At 42.5% G+C, this 23,275-nt stretch overlaps 1 protein-coding gene across 1 annotated transcript in view; it reads right to left on the minus strand.

The window, feature by feature from the left end:
* The window catches only part of LOC146640598 (uncharacterized), a 49,319-nt gene that overhangs the window by 14,187 nt on the left and 11,857 nt on the right, over nt 1-23,275 (minus strand). The window contains exons 6-10 of the mRNA XM_085400058.1: nt 22,092-22,244; nt 14,194-14,262; nt 13,536-13,588; nt 11,839-11,937; nt 11,070-11,142 (exon numbers count right to left, since the gene is read on the minus strand). Coding sequence (XP_085256184.1) covers nt 11,070-11,142; nt 11,839-11,937; nt 13,536-13,588; nt 14,194-14,262; nt 22,092-22,244 — 447 coding nt within the window. The remainder of the gene's footprint in view (nt 1-11,069; nt 11,143-11,838; nt 11,938-13,535; nt 13,589-14,193; nt 14,263-22,091; nt 22,245-23,275) is intronic.

Raw genomic sequence — 23,275 nt, forward strand, 5'->3', positions numbered from 1 at the left:
GTGTAATATGATGATGTATTTCATCTGGATACTGCAGCTGAGCAGAATAAATGTGGTGTGTTTAACAGAATTGCTTTCTTTAGAACTACAAGTAAGCCATAGAATATTTTAGCCTGTACAGGAAGCCAAGAAAGGTTATTATGCATTTTATCAATATTAGTATAGTATGAACATCTTCACACTAATCTGGACGCCTTATTCTGGACTAACTGAAGTCTGTTAAGATCTGTCTTATTAGCTGCTGACCAAATGATTGAACAATACTCCAGATGAGACATTACTAGTGCATTAATGACATCTTTCATAATGAAGAAGTGATACACAAAGAGCATTTCATAGCCATAGCTATGCCTTGTCGGCAGAGTTATGTGACATTAGTGATGTTTGTACTTTCAGCGTTAACTTGGTTTTAAAGCCTTTAAAATATACGCCGTTCAATAGTCGACCTTCATCTGACAGAGAATGTGATGATTTTGTGGATAATTAAAGTCAGTCATATATCCACAAACACAACAAGCTGAAAGTCAGTGATGCTGCTCGGTTTGCAGTCCTGAACATCACGGCACAAGCAGGATTCACTGCACTGTTAATGTTAATGTTAGCTGTGTTATATTGCTGCCTCTGTTCGGTGGTGTCGAGCCAAACGCACTTTAACGTGTGTTTGAACGAGCTGACGGTTCACTCGTTAAGCTGAAAGAAAGATGCTTTAATCACAGCAGTCACACATGTGTCCACTGCACCATCTGGAACTCTTCTTGTTTACACTCGTAATAACACAAACACTAAATCCTGCTTCTCTGCTGCTGTTGTGTAGCAGTGTGTACACCTGAGACTGTCACCTGTCTGTCTGTCCTGCACTCTCTCTCTGTTTCTTTCTCTCTGATTGTGGAATAAAAGTATGAACATGTGTTTATAAGTTACACTTGTGTTTGAATCCTGCAGCTTATCACACATTTGATTTCCATGTGTGACGACTGCAAGTGTCCAGAGTGAGGACAGACTGAGGGAGCCACTGCTGCACATCATCTGTGAGGCTTTGCAGCCCTGATGATCCACCAGGACAAACTCAGCAGTGTGTGAGGAAGAGGAGGAGGAAGAGCCAGCAGCAGCTGACAGATGGAGAGAATAGACAGACTGTTCCCTGTTTGTGAAGGACTGCTAGGAAAGTTTAACATAACTGTCTGTCCTGAATCAGTGTTGGTCAAGTTACTTGAAAAAAGTAATCAGTAACTAATTACTGATTACTTCCCAAAAAAGTAATCCCGTTACTTTACTGATTACTTATTTTCAAAAGTAATTAATTACTTAGTTACTTAGTTACTTTTTAAAAACAGATTCTACATAATCCATCATATAAAATGTAATCAAATGGAAAAGTCTCTTTTTTTAAACTTGTTTTATTAGTTTTAATCTTTTAACTTTATGCATCAAGCAAAAATTTAATTATATGCAACATTCTCTGACTTGAATAAATTAGTTTAACATTTAAACCTATTTTCTGCACATTCCAGCACATAAAATAAAATATTTGTTGTGTTTACACTCAGTCTTTCAAATAGATGCAAGTAAAACACAGCAGAACATAAATAAAGTCAAAGACTCGGCGGTCCTGTTGCTCTATTTTCACCTGTAAAGCAGGAGTTGGGTAGGCGGAGGTTTACCCTGGTGCAGGTGTGCCGCGGTCAGTGGAAGAATCCGCAAGTTTCTCTGTGAGTTTCCCATTACGTCGTTGCGCACTTGGTGCTTGCTTGGAAGTTTAGGGTTTCTTTTCCGCTGTAAAAAGAAGTTTTCTTCCCACGCACGATGGACGCTAATGTTTTTGTCACTTCTTATGGAATCAAACTCAAAGTAAGGTCAGTACTTCCACGCTTTAAACGCTGCACGCTCATACTCTCTCCCACAATCGATATATGATCCAATGTTGATCTCCACACAGCTGTTGTCACTAACGGCGCACTCGCTTACGTCACTGTCGTGAGACATTCTCGCAAAGAAATCACGGTTTTAGTAACGCAGCGTTCCTACGGGAAAGTAACGGTAATCTAATTACCGTTTTTGCAATAGTAATCCCTTACTTGGGTTACAAGTAACGCGTTACTGCCCATCTCTGGTCCTGAATCAGTCTTATTAGGTAATGTTCAAATAATGTGATCCTCCCAGTGTTTCCAGTGTGGGAGAAAGTACTCAGGGCCTTCAAGTTACACACTATGAAAGGCAGCAACAAGTTTAATGTTCAGAAACCTAAAGTCTGTATCAGCAGCAGGATGGAGCTAAAAATAAATGTTGGTTTCAGTTCTATGAAGCTTTGAGTATTTTGGATCAGTAGCTGCTGTGTTTGTTGCATCATATTGCTGTAACTGTTTATATGCTTTATATATTCTGAGCTAAGTTGATCTATAGTGTTACATCATATTCTATAAGGATGTTATGTGTTTGTAGACTTTCTGCCCAGTTTGACCCATTTAGCAGAAGTCAGCCTGTTTAAGGCTCTGATATCTATTCTGTGTGACTTACAGCAGTTATGACATGGTCTGATTTTCTCACCCAATAAAGGAATATTTCATATATCAGTCTACTCTTCATTCTATCAGACACAGTTATCACAGCTCCTACATTTGCTTTTTACACATATATGTAAGCATTGAGCCACATTTAGTACCAACATATTAAATGAACAATATTTGTCCCTTATATATGATACATCTATATACACACTGTCACAGATACTTGTCTGTGAGTGAAGTGATTAATATAATAACTATAATATTGGCCATATCATATTTACATTACCACAGTGAGATGACTTTAGTCTCATGAACAACATCAGCTAATTGTTATTTACAGCTAATCTTAAACGACTGTTCAGCACAGAAATGAAGCCCAACAATCATGTTTCACAGTCCTGTGGTCTCAGCCTCAGATACTCATCAAATCACACAGAGCTCATGTAGAAACAAATGAACTAAATATGTTCTCCTTCATTTCTGTCAAACAAAGCTGTATGAAACGTTTCCAGCTGTTAGTATCATGGTTGCTAGGCAACCTGGGCAGCGCGACGGAGGCTAGACGTCCCATTTCACGAGCCTACGAGCCTCGCACTTCGGCCTTAGCGGTCTTTGAGTACGCGGCCCTTGAGGACTTTAAAGCTGCAGAACCTGAATCGGGATACAGCCATGATGATCTCCAGCCTCGTGCTCGCCAACATTCTCACCTGAGTTAAGAAGACGATCACTGAAATGGTCTCAGCAGGTCCTTTGATGACAGCAATGAAATGCAGTGGTAAGGCTTTTTGGGGATTAAGTTCGTTTTCATGGCAAAGAAGGACGATGCAGTTCATCTGATCACTCCTCATAACATTCTGGAGTGCAGGCAAAATGCTATTATAAAAACTTAAGCAGCAACTTCTCCAGGTTCCAATATTTATGCAATTCTCAAACCTTTTGGCCACGACTGTATAACCTCTTCTGAAGTTTAGTGGATATTATACATGGTTATGCTCAGGATGTGTCGGCCAGTTTCCACTGGAAACGCCTTTTGGTTAAACTGTCAGCGAGGAATTTGCATTGGCACTGTTACATTTTTATATAACTTTAATGCACATAAACAACAGCTGCTTGTTTCAGTGAAAATACATTGATGGGTTTTTAATAAAGTTGTGCAGCTGTAAAGTATTTTGTCTGCTGTCAATTCTATCGTCAGCTACATCGTTATGGCAAATGTTCAAATGTATATGGTGATAAATATCTTTGGTCATATGGTCCTGCTCTGTCTGTCACCTTCTGTGTTGAGCTCATTGTTTCCTCTGTAGTGGCTGAGCTGAGTCCAAGTAGCTGAAAATGTTCCTCTGCTGCTCCGTCAGACTCTCCTCCTCCTGCTGATCAGCTGGGACACAAAACAGATCTTTGTTAGGCTCCACACTGCACTGAAGAGTCAATGTGTCTCATATGTTCATCTGACAAGTAAAAGAACACATTTTTGTTTCCCGAGGTGGGCAACTTGTTGGAAACAAACACAAAAGGTTTGAGCACTGATACCTGCCATTGCTGCCATTGAAAGATGCAACGCCAGCAATGTGGATTGTCAAGACTCAAACCAATCATCAAGCAAAGACAACAGGGATCAAATGTACCGCATTTTGATCCGGGACGTACTCTGCATGAAAACAAGCGCTCACTCTTCCTGCTCAACAAATGACAAGGGCGGAGCCTTATACCACGTGATACAGAAGCTGTGCCGTGTGATGCTAAAATTGGCAGGGAAAAAACAACGGAGAGCACGTCAGGGATGACGAGAAAGTGACAGGAGAAAATCCGTCCCGGTCAACCACCCAAACATCAATAACGGGAACCTTATACAGCGCTTCCCTATACACGTCGAACTCCCGCAGGCACAAAGACATCACGGAGGCTATCACTTATCACCTGACCAAAGATATGGCTCCATCAACACTGTGCAAAACGAGGGATTTAGGAAAACGATCAACACCCTAGACAAACGCTACACAGTGCCGTCCCGCAACTATTTTTCTATTGTTGCACTACCTGCTCTGTACATGCAGCGTCGAGCAACGGTGGAGACGGAATTTCAAGCAGGACAACATTTTGCTGCAACAACATAACGTGAGACATTTGTTGTTTTAGGTTTATTTATTGTTATGACAGAATCATGATCTCAATTCTAAGCCAAAAAATCGTGATTCTCATTTTATGCAAAATCGTGCAGCCCTAACATTAACACAAAACTATTGTTTCACCAGAGAAACACACATGAAGAGAGAGAGAGAGACAATAACAGCTACCAAACAGTCGTCATAATTCGTCACACAATGAGAAAAGGACAAATCAACAAGTAACAATGACTAATTAATATTAAAATCTGTAACATAATGTATTGTTTGGAGTTTAGTCTGATTGGTTCAGGATGAGCTGCCATTATCCAATCACACGTCTGCTTACCTGCATCTTTTCTCTTTTTTCTAACCTGAGCACCTGATGGCTTTGAACTTTTGTTGTCCATCTTCCATTGGTTTGAATTTTGCGCTCCAGTACAAACACAAATCCCCCAACCCGAGGATCAGCACAATTAACCTAACAGACCTACACCTTAGTTCACAGATTCACTTTGTCTAAGGTTGATTTCTGGGATTTCACACAACCCAGGATTCAGATCATGAATCCATGATGGGCTTGGATTTACATCATTATAAATGAAATGTGCTCTACTTGGAAGCAGCCGGCCCCGCCCCTTTTGACGGGTTGTGTGAGACTTTAAATCATCAAACTGTAAATTATAATTTAAATTGTTATTGATCCTTTACCCCGAGTCCTAAAGTGTAGATTTATTTTCTTACTCTTCTTATATTTGTTGTTTGTTTACTTGCACCGCTGTAACTGAAGCCTCGTCGTCTCGTCTCTCTATATGCTGGACTGTCTGTAGCGGAGATGACAATAAAGTTTACTTTGACTTCAGCAGCGCGCAGGCGCACCGAGGGCTCTCGCGCTCACTTTATAGAATTTAGAAAAAACATCGGTGCAGATTATAAGTCTGTATCATAATATCTGTTTGTTGTTTTTATTTTGTTTTGCGAGTTGGTTATTAGATGCCGCTCCAGCCAGCCAGAGACTCCCCGCTGCCCCGCCCTCTCCTCCCTGTGCCGCCAGCAGCAGGCGCACCTCGCAAACGGAGGGCGCCCTTACTCCCAGCAAATGGCTGATAGAAAACCGATCGGTGCCTACGAATTTCCCAATATGCGCTGGCATGACATCGGGGAAGCATGGGTACGACCGATTATTTTATTTTTTTCTTGCCCGTGATGCCCCCCCCACCACGATGCATTCTATTGGTTTGCACACTTACACACACCCAGCTGTGGTTTCCTGTTTTGCTGGACTCTGGAGAGCCCCGCCTTTAACGCTCTTCTCTCACAGAGAGCAACAGAAAACTTGGAAAAACTCCAGATTGACTGAACTCAGTTCAAAGTTACCTTGACACCTTTAGATGTGAGACGTAGTGATGGTCCGCTTGAAGCTGACGCTCCGGTGCGTGTGTCAGAAAGATCAACGCGCTGCTTCAGAAGCACCGTGTCGAGGCTTGATTCGTTTGGCCAGAGTCACGTGATCAGTGACGTCTGAAGCTTCGTTTAGAACGTACCTTTTTTTAAATCGAACTTTATTGAAACACAATGAGTATACAACATACAAACAGATGAAGTTTACAAAAGAACAGAACATGAACATACAGAACCAGGAGTAAAAAAATGATGATATGAGTAGGCGAAAAAAATCAACATATTGTAACGTGCAGTGGAGATGAAGCCAGCCGCGGAGGTGTGCAGGTGGATAGCAAATGAGCAACAGCTTCTGACTTTCCAAAAAGTACTCATTTATTTACAATATCAAAAATAAAAGTGCTACCTCTACCACACATTACTAAAGAGCACACTAGTCCGCGTACACACGGGAGCATCCATTACAGGAGGAGTGCGAAGAAGAACAAAAAGGGGGTGACACCAGTCGTGAGACAGGAGGCGCCGCCATGTGGTGATACACTGCATTACAATAGCAACTGTTACAATATAAATATTGTTCTGAGAGGCTTTTTGTTGGTTGAGTCTGAAATTGATTGTATGTACAATTCATATCCTTATAAAAAGGCAGAAATATGGTGTTTTATTAATAAACTTACATTTATGGATATAAAATAGCTAAAAGTATTAACAAATTTTTAATAAAAAAAACATTTATCATTCTTCCTGGGGAACTTAAAGAAACAGAATAAAACATTTTCCCATCGTAAAGAAAACTCCCTTAAAATATGGACAATAACAAAACAGCTAAATTCTTCCAGAATCTCTGTGTAGAGGAACCAAAAGAGATGTGCCACAGTTTCTGGATGATCCCCACAGAAAGTTCAATTAGTATTTATGTCTCTTTTAAATGTTACCATATAGTGACTGGCTGGGTCACATTTATGAAGAATTTTATATGAGATTTCCTTCACCTTGTTCACAATTAGATATTTATGGGATCATCCAGACTGTCTTCCAGGTGATATCTGGAACATGTCGGTTCCAGTAAGATATTCTATATATGGGAGAGACATGATATCTTCTTGGAATAAACTACGTATTCTCTTATTGCTGTTACCAAGTTCCTGTGAAAAGCAGATTTTTCCCACTGCTGACTCAGCTGGATCAGGGAGAGTGACTGAGGCAGATATTGAGCTGTCAGTGTTTTTATATAACATTAAAGTCCCTGAGGGTATGGCACCAAGCACCATTGAGAATTCCCCAACACTGTTTGACAAGTTTGACGAGCATCTTGACTTTTGGTCTTTGGATATTAACAGTCCTGGGTATGTGACTTCTTGTTTAACAGAAATGTTACAGAGAGCATTTGCAGTGCAGCCTTTAATTGCTAGTAATTCACATTTTTTTAGATTTCGACATAAAGCAGATGCCTCAGAGAAATCACTAATAACACTAAGGGCTGGACGGATTTGATTTGCATTCTTCAAGAAGAGTGTGGTGTCATCAGCTAGCTGGCTGATGATGAGCTCCTTATCAGCTGTGCTGATTCCTTGTATAACAGGTCAAATCTCGGGGTGGAGTCTTAATCGTTTTAATTGAGCTATTGCCATTCGTGTACAAGGTTTTGATAGCTGTACAGAAAAATGCCAAATTTTTCCAAAGAGTGGAAAATAAATTGATGTTCAATTGTATCAAAAGCCTTTTAAAAATCCAGGAAGAGAATGAAGCTATAGTCAGATACCAAATCAGAGTAATCAAGTAGATCTAAAACCAGTCTCATGTTCTTAGAAAGGTGTCTGTTTCTCATAAAGCCTGATTGTGTCTCATCCATAATTGTGTCCAAGAACTCTTTCATTCTGTTAGCAAGTACTAAAGCCATAATCTCATAGTCATCATTGAGCAGACAGATGGGTCTCCAATTATCAATAAGAAGTAAGTCTTTGTTTGGCTTTGGAATAAGTGTTATGAGACCCTGAGTAAGAGTAGGAGGGAGGATGTTATTCTCTACACTTCCTATGAAAAGCTGCAGTAAGAACGGAGCCAGGAGATTAGAAAATGATTCATAAAACTCTGCAGTTAAACCATCTGTGCCGGGAGATTTGTTGGCCTTAAGTGCAGAAATAGGATTACAAACGTCCTCCACAGTCAGAGGGCTGTCACAGTGACTTCTATCTTCCACAACAATAGTTTTTAGGTTTTTAATATTATTGAGAAACAGCGTTGAGACATATATATATATATATATATTCTACTTTTCTAAATGATTGACTATTTCAATGGAGAACCTAAATGACACGGACCCGTGTTTGTTATTACATATCTCTATTTTGAATGTGACAAGTCTATCATTGCCTGTTATTCATAGGTATTCACAGAGTTTTTGGCCTTTTTTCCTCTATAACAGTTAATTGACTCTTTACAGTGGCCTGCTATGGTTAATAATAACATGTTCAGTCATGAGTGAAATCAAAGCTTTTCTTCACTTTAGCATTTAACATTCCCAACAATATAATGTGATACCTTAATTAAAACACAGCTAATAAAACACAATTTTCTTAATGCAAACATCAGTGACTCAACATTAGCAACCAAAGGGTTCAGTCTGCAGCTCACACTCATGTGAAGCTACAGCCTCCCCCTTTAGTCTCTGTCATCCTTCTGCTCCTGCACAAACAAAGCAAGACAAAACCTCCACCCTTCTTCTACAGGCTGGGTGAATTGTTGTGGACATTCACTAATCCTAAAGTCGGCACCGTTTTTGTCTCAGTATCAAGTCAGTTAAACTTTTAGTCGTCAGTCCATCACAGTCCAGTCACATGCATACATCCACACACATTCATACCAGATATTGCTGATAATGGAGTCTGACACGCAACCTATTCGAGCCTCCATCACCAGCAAGATGACGTCATCATTTTAAAGGAAAACAGCTCCTTGTTTTTGGACTGGATTGACTCGCTGCAATCCTTTTAGGCTCAGGACTTCTCATGTGATCAATGTCACATATAAGTGAATTTCTCCCAAGCCCATTATAATCATGGAGAAAAACACTTTGCCACTGTTTCCAGTAAGAATATTTTATAGCGCTTTAAAGTTCAATCTCTCAGGTCTGGATTAAAGAGCTGATTTGTTAAATCGGGAACTCACAAAATACCAAAATATCACCAGCGGTGGATCACACCTCTCAGATGTTCTTATCTCAGTGCACTGTAACAAAAGCACAAACAAACGCAACCAATAAAATACTAATAAAGTAACAAATACTGGGGCCCATTGCAAACATGTCCAAGCATAAAACCATCTTTCTCTCTCTTAGAGAAAGAAAACAATCCAAACCTCACTGATAAAATCAACCTAGTGTCAAGCAAAACCCAAAAATCAACCAAAACTTCACCAGAAAGTTTTCCTCCCTCCCGGGACAATATTGTGCAGGAATACAGGCACCGTAACTCCTTTTGCACTGACAAAAACATGTTGGATTTACTTGATTCAATAGTGGACACTGGTTGCACACAAAGGTTTTGCTTTGGCAGAAACTTAAACAACTGAGTTAAATCAACACAACCTTTTCATATTCAGTAAAGCTGCATGTTGTGTTCATAAAACACGATTGAAACATGTTCAGATGGAGTAAGTTGAGCTCCTGGAACATTTTAATCCTTCAATTGAAATTGAATGGGTCTACAACAACTACCATCCTCCTATCTCTATCCTGGTTGCAGCAGGGCTGGGAAATAACCCTGAAGTGATAGGTTACCAGGCAGGGTACACCCTGGACAGCTCACCAGTCTATCAGATAGAAACACACAGCCGTTTACATTCATGGATAATTTAGCCCAGGACCTTCTTACTGTGGAGCAACAGCACTAACCAGCATGCCAACAATGGAGGAAATACAGGAAAGCTATGATTTCCTGTATTTGAGGCAGAATTATTTTGTTCTTGCCCTTGACAGGTTAATCCACAATAAATAGCAACAGCATGCATGTGGTGTGTGTGTCGTTGTCTGCCTCTTATAACTCCAGTGATTTTCCTGTAGTTTGAAATCTTATGCGGTGTTGACACAATAATTTGTTGTAAACCAGGAAATTCCCAACTGTGGTAGAAAGCACAGCTTAGCCTTAGCAAATGTTCAAAGAAAAGTCGTCACTTCCTGATTTCTGCTTCACTGATAAATATTGTCACACTGGGGTTTTTGCAAATGATATCAGTGAGCACTGTGTGGCAGCTGGAGTCAGACAACTGAAGCTCCCACAATCAAGACCACAAACAGCTTTCAAAGGAGATTTGAAGCTTTTCTGGCAGCAAGCTTCATGATTTATGGGACTGGAACTGGAACAGAAACTACCTGATCACCAATGGTGAGCTGGCATGGAATTATTTTTATGACATTTTATCAAAGTTATAAATAAGCATGCCCATTAACACATAGTGAGTGAGCATGTTGTCTTCCCACGCAGTGAACAGCGGATGCTAATGTTTTTGTCACTTTTTACAGAGTCAAACTCAAAGTAAGGTCAGTGCTTCCACGCTTTAAACGCTGCACGCTCACACTCTCTCCACACTCGATAGATTATCCATTGTTCATCTGCACACAGCTGCGGTTTTAGTAACGCAGTAACGCAGCATGCTTACGGGAAAGTAACAGTAATCTAATTACCTTTTTTGCAATAGTAATCCCTCACTTTACTCGTTTCTTGGAAAAAGTAATCGGATTACTGCCCATCTCTGGTTGGAGCTGTGCACTTGTGGGTTCCACCTTGTGTACACGTTTATCTTTGCTGTGTGTACTTGTACCTCTGAGTGGAAGCTGAACTCTTGAGTTCGAGTATCGAAGCATCAGCTGTGACGTTAAAGTCCAAACAGCTCGTTCATTTGACGTGCAAATGAACGAAGGTAACGCCGTTTTCATGTGGATGTGTCACTGAGACACTTTCCACATCCACAGCTCACAAAATGGGAAAACTATAGAAGTATAACAATGAAGAAGTTACTATGTTACGGGTCCCAAGGATGAAGACCTCGATGACAAATATGTTACCTGTAAAAGCAGGTGAAGAGCAGAGTAAGGAAGACACGATGCGTCTCTGCTTTCCTCCAGAACGTGTCTGAGTCTGATTTATTTCACACAAATAAATGCTATAAAACACTAAACATGAGCTTTCAATATACTGTTCAGCTGGTTCCTCATTCACATCAATTACATTTACTTATTTCACAACATCAGTGAAATATACTCTTTTTAACTGGTTCAGTTTCTCAAGTTCACACTTCTTTCCATAACAGCTACATCCTTTTATCATATCAATAAACACATCACATTGTCTTCTGCAGTGTCTTACTGGCTAAACAGTTCTATTCAATAACAGCATTGGTAAATACATTACATTTGTTCCCTCCAGTAATTTACTGGCAAAATCACTATTTAGTGCATCATGAAACACAGCTTGTTTAATCAACCCATGAATGCCTCTGTTAGCTACACAGAGTTGCTCAGAGTGCTTGTGTTACACTAGCTAATCTACTCAGTCACTTTAACAGAACTATTAACATTCACATCTCACAGAACTGATTTGATTGGAGCATTACAACACGTTTGCACAGAGCATAGGAGCGCACTGACTCTGCTTCACGAGCGCTCCACCTAACGAGCGGGCTCGCGGTGCGGTCGCGCGGGACACTCCTCTGGTTTTCTCCCGTGTTTACATATAAATAACTTTGGCGGACCGCCTTAACTCTCCCATTCACATTAACGTGGGTAACCATGGTGACAATAAACAACATTTTCGGTGCGAGCACCGTGTACCGACCTGTAAAAGCAGGTGAAGAGCAGAGTAAGGAAGACACGATGCGTCTCTGCTTTCCTCCAGAACGTGTCTGAGGAAGCAGCGGAAGGTGGGCTCCACTTACTGCACCCCGAAACCCCGGAGCAAGCACCAAAGTTCCGCCCTCACTGCTTTCTAACATAAAATGAATCCCTGTTACATGGATTTTCTATCCTCTTAAAGAAACTGAAAATAAATACATATAGCAATGAAAAATGTCCCGTTACATGAGTGTTTTACACAAAATAATATTAATGTGGTCATTCCCTCACAGGGGTGCCACAACTACACTGCTGTTTTGACAGAGACACAGTGTGTTTATCTAACTTGGCTGAAGCCAAAGTTCTCCAGACAAATTCAGTCTGTTTCTGCCAAGTGTGAACTCACTGGATGAGCGCCAGATACACAGAATCAAAAAGGGATAAATTACTTTTCTTATGTCATGTTCCCGTCACAAACTGGCTCAAGGAGAGGGGAAGCAGGAGTCCACAGATGAAATGTTCCTATAAATAAAGTGGAATTTATTCAAACTTTACCAAAACTTCAACACATCAAATACAAGCAGCTCAGCAGGGAGTGGATGTGTGTTGCATGTGCCAGGTGGATGCAGAGAGAGGCCAGGGCCACGTTCAAACCTGAACACGCTGCACAGTGTTTTGTTCCATTTGTTAGGGATGAATGAAATGCTTCCTTGAAAGGATGTGTGCAGTCACCAGTGGGCGTGGAAGCATGTGCGCCCTCATTTGGTGGGTGTGCAAGAAAAGTCATCCTGTCACACAGCAATGCCTACATGAATCACACCACTCTGCTTAAAATAATAATGTTTAGTGAAGCAGGTGAAGCAAAGGGCTGCTTTTAATAGGCTGGGAGACCCAGGTGTGCTGCTTTAGCTGCTGAGCCTCTTATGACAGAACAGCGGAGAGTGGTAAGAAGGGAGGAGGGGGTCTGGCTGTGTTTGTGAACGATAGATGGTGTAACTCTGGGCATTTCTCTATCAAAGAGACGCTATGCTGTAAGGACATTGAGCTGCTAGCGGTTAGCATGAGACCGTACTATCTACCACGAGAGTTTACACACGTGATTATGATAGCTGTGTATGTCCCGCCCTCTGCTAACGCTGCAGCAGCCTGTGAGGTCCTGCACACTGTAACCAGCAGACTCCAAACACAGCACCCTCAGGCCCTTTTCCTGATCTCTGGGGACTTTAAAGATGATGTAACCATTTAATTATGGTTACATAATTAATTATGTAATTAATTATGCAAAATGCAAAACGCTCAGCTGTGTCTCCAATCAAAGCTCTGTAACTTCAGAGGTGATGTTCATATGTTGACTAATGGTTTTCTTTCATTTTTGATGTACTGCAGAATATTTGTATAAAATCCAGGCCAGGAAAATCTCCTTCATGTGTTTCTGTGTTTTGTCTTCAGCTACGTTGACACAAAGGCCTCTGCTGTGACGCTCACACCTTTGATAAAGTCTGGAGAGTGTCAGCTTCCTGTTTATAGATACAAAAATATGTAATGTTGTGAACTCTGGCCGCAGCGGCGCAAGAAAAAGGAGAATTACGTAAAATCAAAATAACAAAGTAAAGTAGGATAAAATAAAAAACAACAAAAGAACAACACAATATACTTCCCCGTACTGTTACTGCTAACCTCTGTTAACCTAGTAACTCTTACCTTCTAACTGACAGCTGGTCAATAAACGAGCTCCATAAACGCTCCATATTCACCTTTACATGGAATATAAAGGGAAAAGAAGAAACACAGTGCTGTGTCAGCGTTAGACATATAGATATATCCTTGCTTTTAATACATTTGAAGGTGGGTGGGAGAGGTGCTTCTCCGCGTAGTCTACGGTCTCTTTGGGATCGCTAAAGCTTTTCCTCACATCACCATGGGTCACTAACAGCTTTGCAGGGTATAGCAGTCTGTACCTGACGCCGGTCATCCCACGTAGTCTTCCTCTCATATTTGCAAATGCGGCTCTGCGTTTCCAACAGAGGGAGGGAAATCTGGGAGGATGTTTATTTTAAAAACCCTTATACATCAGGTTCTTGTTCTCTGCAGCTTTCAGCAGAATTTCCTCACCAATGTGGTAGTAGTGCAATCTCAAGATGATGGGCCGAGGAAGATGACTTTGTTTGGGACGTTGGCGATTCGCTCTATGTGCTCGATCGATGAGTGGCTTCTCCTCGAGAGATAGCGCCTCCGCCAACAGGTGTGAACCAACTCAGTCATCTTGGGTCCCTCTGTGCCTTCTGGTATTCCTGCAGTTCTTAAATTATTCCTCCTGGAGTGCCTCAAGAGCTCCACATCTCTCATCTAACTTCTTTACCTCCGCAGACAAACGCTCCACAGTGGCCTGGAGAGTGGCGATGGTGTCAGAGTGGTTCGAGGCACAGTCCTGCAGTTCAGTCAAAGTGTTATCATGCCTGGCCACGTCGCTTTTTATGTCCGAAATTGAGGGCTGGATGCTCTGGTTCAAGGATGATATCTCGCCTCCTATGGTGGTAGAAATCTCTAATATGCAAGTGTCCAGTGCTAGTTAGTTAGTTCTAGTTCTAGTGGTTAGTGGGGCTTTATTTGATGATTCTAGTGTGTGTTACATTGTTGTCATATTGTTGAGTCGCAGAGCTGTACAGTGTTACAGTTTCTGTAGAGTCTGGTATAAGGAACTCAGATCCCTCTGTGAATAATGTTCACTGAAACTGATCTGTAGTTAATGAACTAGTCAGGATTTACACTAGAGAATGTTTCTGCCATTACATGGCCTGTATTTGTAGAGCGCTTTACTCGTCCCTAAGGACCCCAAAGTGCTTTTTTGCCCAAGGACACAACGACCGAGACTGTCCAAGCCGGGGCTCGAACCGGCAACCTTCCGATTACAAGACGAGCTGCCAACTCTTGAGCCACGATCGCCCCACATATTGTTGTCTTTTGTTGCAGACACCAAGTGTTGAGATCCTGTCTCAACCTCCTACATTCTTCCAGCAGGTTACACATTATTTTTTGTATTTGGAATCAAATATATGTGTCAGTTGGGCCTAGTGCAGGGGTCAGCAACCTTTAACACCCAAAGAGCCTTTTGGACCCGGTTTCCACGCAAAGGGTCAGGGTTCGGGAAAACACTGGGAGCCGCAAATACTTTGTGACATCTAAAATGAAGATAACACTGTGTATATTGTTTTTACCTTTATGCTTTGTGTGAACAACTACAGTGTGTTGCTTATGAAATCCATGAAGTGCTACAGAGAAAATTACATTTGATTTATGTAATGAACACATTTTGAGCTCTTAAAGAAATATAACAAAGGAAAGCTGAACTACAATGATCCATGTAGCAAACACAAACTGTTATATCGCCTTTGGGCTTTTGGAGCCTTGACCTGACTTTTAAAAAATAATTGGAAAAAAGCTCTATGCTGCTACAAAATGAAAAATAGATATTTGCAAAATTCTGCCTAAGTATGTATTTTATGCTGACATAATGTGGATCCAAGATCCATAACTGGCCTACCTGGGGCTGAAAGTCTCCATAAATGCAGGCGTTTCGGCGGCTACACCGGCTTCCACGAGTGTGACGCTTATTTTGAGAAAATAATAGAATATAAATGTATTTTTATATTCCAATATCACAATAATCTTCCAATGTAGAACTACAAGTTAAAAAAGAAGTAACATAAATCAAATCCACTTCAGCTAAATACTTCTCATTTATTTCCATCTTACATGCTGTGACTGCAGCCATTCCCACATCTCTGTGAATGGGACTCATGGACATGGATCAGTGGTTGTTGATCAATGGTCCTGAGAATCTGCATAATTAAGATGAAGGAACGGAGCTCCCAGCCCATCGTTCCTGCAGCTGCTTTCAGTCTTTATGCAAATGTCCTGTTTGTAAGACTGAAACCTGCAGCTGAGACTGAAGACGTCACCTGATGATGACGACACGTTTCTCCCACAAAACGCTGCGTCCAGATGAACAGAAGCAACAGACTCACTTTCCTGGATGATTGAGATGCATCAAGACTTCATTGTGTGTTACTTCTCATTCAGCACAGACACATTATTCCTGTTAGGTCATGTCAGCTGTCACTCAGTACAAGCACAACTGTGAACAACACAAACTTCTCTTCAATGTGTCACAGAAACACTAAGTGTGAGAGCCTGTATGACACACAGGACAGACTGTAAGCTCTGCTGGCTGCACAGCACTTTGTAGCAGTTTTCCAACATGTCCTCCACCCGTGATGTCAGTGGTGGGACCCCAGTCACAGCACTCAGCACCACCTCCTTTAAATGGATTTTATAGCAGTTCCTCCCGTTACTCGGTGCAACGCTTCTTAAATGTGTTTTTGCAGGATAAAACACAGCAGGTGGTGTAGAGAGGACGTCAGCTGACGGAGCAGAGGGAGGCAGACTGTGGATAAATGACAGAGTGAGAGGAGAGCAACCATGACAGAAGCACAGGTGTGGCAGATAGAAGTGGCTTTATAGACACTTATTGTCAGTCCTCGTGCATGCTGTGGAAATAAGTGTCTGTGTCATGAGGTGACATGTGAGCTTATCTTTGGTCAATAAAGCTGAACGACCAGTTTTCACTTTGCTTGTTACGCTTGTTTAGTGACGTCTGGGTTTCTGTGGAGCCCGAATTTTGATGAGTTCTGGTGAAATCATCTGAGATCATCTGAGCATCGGTGAAGAGTCAGCAGAGAAAGTGTGGGACAGAAGTTTGCTTTGGACACATGGACTGAAATCAAAAAGTAACAAACAGGATTTCCAATGGACAGTATGGAGAAGTGAAAGTACACAAAGGCTGTGCTGGAACACGTGTGTTACACTTTTTGACAGCTGAGAACAAAACACAATATTTTGCATCATCTCTGCAGTGTCTCTTCTTTCCTCTGCTGTTGTGCTTTTAGCTCCAAACTGTTTCAAATGGTTTGTCAGCAAGCTGACCTCTGACCTCTGCAGTACTAACTCCTGACCCGTACAAAGAGCGGGCGTTTCTGACCTTTGACCTGCAGCTGTATGTCTCTCAGTCTCAGTTCTTCTCTCCGTCACTGATGGAGCAGGTGTAGTTGCTGCTGACAGTCAGTCGTTTGTTTTCTCAGAGTGAGGCTGAAGTCTGAACTGTTCAGAGCATCAGGTCTCATCAACGTGCGCTGCTGTAACGCCGCTTTGTCCTCTGAGATCACCAGGTATGAAACCTGAGTGCTGACAGAGCAGCATGTTCCCCCTCATTCACCTCCACCACCACAGCCAAGGCATGCTGGGAAACTGAGGACACACAGACGGAGAACTGAAGTGTCTGCTGTGTGTTCATCTCAGAGTCCTCACAGGTGACACATTAGCTCCAGAACACCAAGCCAGGTGTTTGAAGCCTGACAGGGATTCTTCCCATCCAGAGGGAGGATTTAGCTGCACAACAATGAACATTAGTGTGTAGTTTAGAAACACAGACTGTGCCTGCACTGCATCTAGTGAAGAAAAGTGTTACTGCCAGAGAACGAGGCTCCTTTAAAGCAGCTGATATTAAGGTTGAAAAATCAACAATAAGCTGATGTAATCAACGTTTCACAAAATGGTCAGCAGCTAAAATCTGGAGCCGTTCTTTGGTGGTAATTAACAGTTTGTTCTTGTTAGCTAATTATGTCATTAAAGGTAGCAGCAGAAGCCTTGTGTTGAAAGCCCATTCACTCACACATTCACACAGTATGTGTGTGTCTGTGTTACACTGTGGACATCCCTTCTGTTGGAGCGCCATCTTGTGGCAGGTTTAAGAAATGTTCTTCTTGTAAATCCAAACTGATGCACCTCCATAGCAGACTGTGGAGGCTTTCAGTGACATGAAGACTTGATTTATACTGTCATATTCTCCTGTTACACAAAGCACAGCACGCTGAACATGGATGAACTGAAACTCCCAGCATCTGACTGAGGAAAAGCACAAATCATTCTCACACTGACTCCTGCTTGATTTTAGATTTGCTTTCAAATCCTCACACTTTCATATGAAGCACTAAATGGGCTCCAGACTGTTTATCTCAGCTTCCTGTCAAACACACTGCTGCTCACACCGAGGCTCAGTTTACTCCTCCAGCCTGGCTTAACCTGCTGTCTGTTAAAAACAGTCCCACACTCCTCTGTTTAATCCTTCTGATCAGACTCTTTGATTTTGTATTGTTTTTACCTGAAGTTGTGTTTTTGACATGGTTCTGTCTGTGAAATAAAGCTCACACACACACTGCTACAGTCCTTCATACACTTAGAAACGAAGCTGCTCCTTTCCTCAGTGCTGACACATAAAGAAGAGTTGCTTTTATATCCAACACGTCTCTGTTCCAGAAAACAGCTTCAGCAGCCTCTGAGTCTGAACTTGGAGTTGGTTATAAGCCACAGGCCTGTGTGCACAGCAATGAGGAAATATAATGCAGTAAGTGAAACATGGATGTGTGGAACAGATTATCCCAAAGGTTGATTCTGTTCATCTGGACGTTCTCAGTGAAACATTTGGTCTCTCGGTCAGGTGACTCCTTTAGTCTCAGCTGACTGCAGGTTTCCAAACCTTTGTCACTGGATCACTCACTTCATCTCCAACGTGTCCCTGACACAGACAGCTGGAGCCGTTACAGCAAAATCATTGATCATCGTTTTTAGAACATTAGCTGGTGTTGGTGGGCAGGCTAGCAGTGCTAATTGTTAGCACTAGTTCTGCTGCTCTCCTGGGCCCTGTTTCAGGAAGGGGTTAGGGTTTAGTGCAAACTTTGAGTAAGTATACCCTGAGTTAACGAAAACTCTGGGTTTTCAGTTTCACAAAGCGAATTTAGATTAATCCTGAGTGAGTTACTATGACGACACACGCCGTGAAGCTAACCTGCCCCCTAGCAGGTTTACTTCAACTAACCCTGACTGTCTCCGCCTCTTTGTCAGAAACCTGACTGTAGGAAGTGTCAGACATGGCGTGCCCCTTCCTTGAAGAGCCAGTAGATGTTTAAGCCCAAATTCTCCGCAGAGCTCTCCGCCGGGAGAGAGTGATTAGAGCGCGTTTGGACATTTTATCATTTCCTGATGATTTTCTGTGTGAACGTTACCGTTTTTCAGCACAATCTATAATTTATTTGAATAACATCCTCAGGCCTAATATTGCTCATGTGACACATCGTGGACATTCTCTCAGTTCTGTACATATTATTTGTATTGCACTTCGGTTTTTTGCAAACGGGAGCTTTCTGTATAATATTGGTGATGCTGAGCACGTTTCCAAGGCTACCGTCTGTCGGGCAGTCAGGAATGTTACAGTTGCACTGAAACGTCTCCTGCACTCGTCTGTGGTGTTCCCCGGTCACAGACCCACAAGATTCATCAAAGAGGGATGCCACAAAATTGCAGGTATCAGGATGACCAAAACTTAATTCATGATGTGGTGATACTTGGACTACTACTTAAATTTTACATTTATTTTCAGGGTTCCCAGGCGTGATTGGCTGTACAGATGGCACTCACATTCCAATCATTGCTCCTTCAGTAAATGAAGGAGACTATGTGAACAGGAAGTCTTTCCACAGCATTAATGTACAGGTACATAGTTCCCTGTAGCATTTCAAACTAACAAATTATTTCATTATAGTAATGGATGCTAATTTGTGTTCTCTGCACTGTGAAGATCATATGTGATGCTGCCAACATTATCACAAATGTGGAAGCCAACTGCTCAGCCTCTGTGAGTGGTGGTGGCGGAGGACCCCCACCTGTTTTTCGGGCCTGGTGGTGGTTAGAGGGCCCGGTGGCACCAGTGTCCGGCAGCCTCGCCTCTGTCGATGCGCCCCAGGGTGGCTGTGGCTACAAGCTTGCCATCACCAGTGTGTGAATGGGTGGATGACTGGATGTGTAAAGCACTTTGGGGTCCTCAGGGACGAGTAAAGCGCTCTACAAATACAGGCCATGTAATGGCAGAAACATTCTCTAGTGTAAATCCTGACTAGTTCATTAACTACAGATCAGTTTCAGTGAACATTATTCACAGAGGGATCTGAGTTCCTTATACCAGACTCTACAGAAACTGTAACACTGTGCAGCTCTGCGACTCAACAATATGACAACAATGTAACACACACTAGAATCATCAAATAAAGCCCCACTAACCACTAGAACTAACTAACTAGCACTGGACACTTGCATATTAGAGATTTCTACCACCATAGGAGGCGAGATATCATCCTTGAACCAGAGCATCCAGCCCTCAATTTCGGACATAAAAAGCGACGTGGCCAGGCATGATAACACTTTGACTGAACTGCAGGACTGTGCCTCGAACCACTCTGACACCATCGCCACTCTCCAGGCCACTGTGGAGCGTTTGTCTGCGGAGGTAAAGAAGTTAGATGAGAGATGTGGAGCTCTTGAGGCACTCCAGGAGGAATAATTTAAGAACTGCAGGAATACCAGAAGGCACAGAGGGACCCAAGATGACTGAGTTGGTTCACACCTGTTGGCGGAGGCGCTATCTCTCGAGGAGAAGCCACTCATCGATCGAGCACATAGAGTGAATCGCCAGCGTCCCAAACAAAGTCATCTTCCTCGGCCCATCATCTTGAGATTGCACTACTACCACATTGGTGAGGAAATTCTGCTGAAAGCTGCAGAGAACAAGAACCTGATGTATAAGGGTTTTTAAAATAAACATCCTCCCAGATTTCCCTCCCTCTGTTGGAAACGCAGAGCCGCATTTGCAAATATGAGAGGAAGACTACGTGGGATGACCGGCGTCAGGTACAGACTGCTATACCCTGCAAAGCTGTTAGTGACCCATGGTGATGTGAGGAAAAGCTTTAGCGATCCCAAAGAGACCGTAGACTACGCGGAGAAGCACCTCTCCCACCCACCTTCAAATGTATTAAAAGCAAGGATATATCTATATGTCTAACGCTGACACAGCACTGTGTTTCTTCTTTTCCCTTTATATTCCATGTAAAGGTGAATATGGAGCGTTTATGGCGATTTTCTGAATCTCGGGCAGATGAACTTCCCTGAAGTGTTTCCAGCTGGGCGTCGAGTGTTTGACCGACGCATGAAACGACACGTTTGTGAGTCTTTGTGAGTATTTATCACACGGCGTGCTGCAGGGAAAAGCCTGTTGTAACATTCATGTTTTAGCCCCTGACGGCTCTTTTTGGCTTTTCATCCCTAAACTCTCTGCATGCTCTTTCATGTGATTCCTTTTATTTTGAAAAGTCTCAATAGGATCTTGAGCTTTATTGTGAAAGGTTTATGTGGAAAATAAAGAAGCGGACGGCGGAGCCACGCGATGGTTTTACCGGCGTTGTTGCTAACGAGCGTCCGTAGTGTGGTTATATTAAATATAAGAGAAAGAGAGAACTTTAATACAGACACTACAGTGAGCATCACAACCATGTAACATATTTTACACCATGAAACAAACGATGTTTCATATCATCATCTGATATATACGTTATATGGAACAGGCCCAGCTCAGGCTGCCTGTGATGCAGCACAGCGCCACCCTGTGGTCATCACTGCACTGGTGACACTACAAACAACAAGTACACAGGATGGACGGTGGCCCTGAGAGCTCACACACACTGCTGCTTCTAAAACACCATGAAACAGGAAAATGCTGTGAAAGCACAAAATAATCACAGTTCAAAGAGACAATAGTGACAGAAACAGAGGCTTCACTGGTGCTGAGGGAGAAATCCCAGAGAAGCTTCCTTCCTGCCAGTATACGAGCCCACCAACAGAGACAGGACCAGTTCATCCTCCATCACTTACTGTGGCTCACGTTGCTCTTCTGTTGCTTTGCATCACAGACGCGTCTTTACTGGCTTCTTCTTCTAATTGCACTTAGAAACATGTTGTCTTTAACCTGTCACAGCTGCCCAGATGTTGCTGCTGAGAACATGTGGAGCTGATTCATGTAGTCATGTGTCTGTGAACAGCCAATCACAGGAAGACTTTCAGAAGAAACTCAGAGGAACAGCTGAGATGTGCTGAGTGACACAAGAACTGACAACAAATGTTAAAGTTCAAATGGTGGTTTTGTTTGCAGGGACTGTGAGTGGATGGAGATCCTGGTCCTCCTCAGCTGTGAGTTCTTCCTCTGTCATGAGAACCTCAGGGGGAGAACATGTGCTCACTCTCAGCTGCTTTAACAGGAAAGAAGCTCTTTTAGATCAAAGCTGAGAAACTGTTTGTAACAGCGAACTCTGTCACCTTTCTCTCCTCAGCCTGCTGCTGGACAGGCCCATGAAGCTCTGCTGTAAAGGCTTCCATGTCCCAGGCTTCACCTTTACCTGCTGACCAAAACAGCGATGGGGAGTGGAGCAGCAGGTAGCAGAGGTGAGCCTCTTGTATGCAGCCTGTTATCTGTGGGACCAGGGAGGACGTGACAGCAGATGTTGCTGATTCAACATCTGTGTGACAGCTGGAGCAGCACAGTCTGCAGGAAACATCTGTGCATGTAGGAGACACCAAGGTTTACATGGTGGAAGCAGACGACTGACTCAAGCAGCCTCACATCACAGGCTGCTGGCTACAAGCACATGACCACAGTGACTGGTTTCACTGGTGTCTGTCCCAGTCTGTGGCAGAGATACAGGAAGTCACAGACAGCCTGCACACAGCGTTTCCTCTGGAGTGTGTTTCACACCCTGTTTGTGTTTCTCACTAACATGTTGTAGTTCTTCCTGCACACAGCAGCACTTTGATCATTTCTCCTGCTTTTCTTCCTTTTCTAGCTTTTATACACTGACAGTAACACAAAACTCCAAAGTCATCATTTGAGGAGCTTCTTAAGAGTTTCTGTGAGTTTAGTGAAGTCAGCCTCTCAACAATAAGTGTGTGTGTGTTGATTATCTAATGTTCAGAGAGGACTGCACTGATGTAGCATCCAGGTGAGCAGCTTATGAGCCAACAGGGGAAATTTAGCTGTATTATTGTTGTTTAAATGTAATAATTTATGATTTCATGTTCCAATATTTCACTTTTCCCAACGTTTGTTATCATTTGGTCTGAAAACCATGACAAACAGCAGTGTTACAGTTGTTAGCATTAGCTGCTATAGAGCACTCAGTTACTGTATTGGTGTTAGCAACATGAACATATCTGAGCTAACTGTGTGTTCCAGATGTGCAGCAAACCCAACTGTCCCTGTGTTTTCCTGCTGTAGACATTATCCCCATGATGCTGACGTCCTCTGGTGGGACGAGCTCACACGTTTATGGCTTCAGATGCTAACTGGACCAGACTGGTGTCAACCTTGGTGCTATAGAAGCAAATCAAAGAAGAACCAGTTGAACCTGAGCTGTCTGTAGTGGTGACACCAACACCATGTCACCTGCACATGCTGACCCAGGGTCAGTGTTGAACCTATAAGCTGTGTCCTCACAGTTCAATAT

This window comes from Rhamphochromis longiceps, unplaced genomic scaffold, assembly GCF_057381845.1.
Source record: "Rhamphochromis longiceps isolate RC_006_pf unplaced genomic scaffold, R_longiceps_female_GT1.1 unmapped_scaffold_4, whole genome shotgun sequence".
Lineage (NCBI taxonomy): Eukaryota > Metazoa > Chordata > Actinopteri > Cichliformes > Cichlidae > Rhamphochromis > Rhamphochromis longiceps.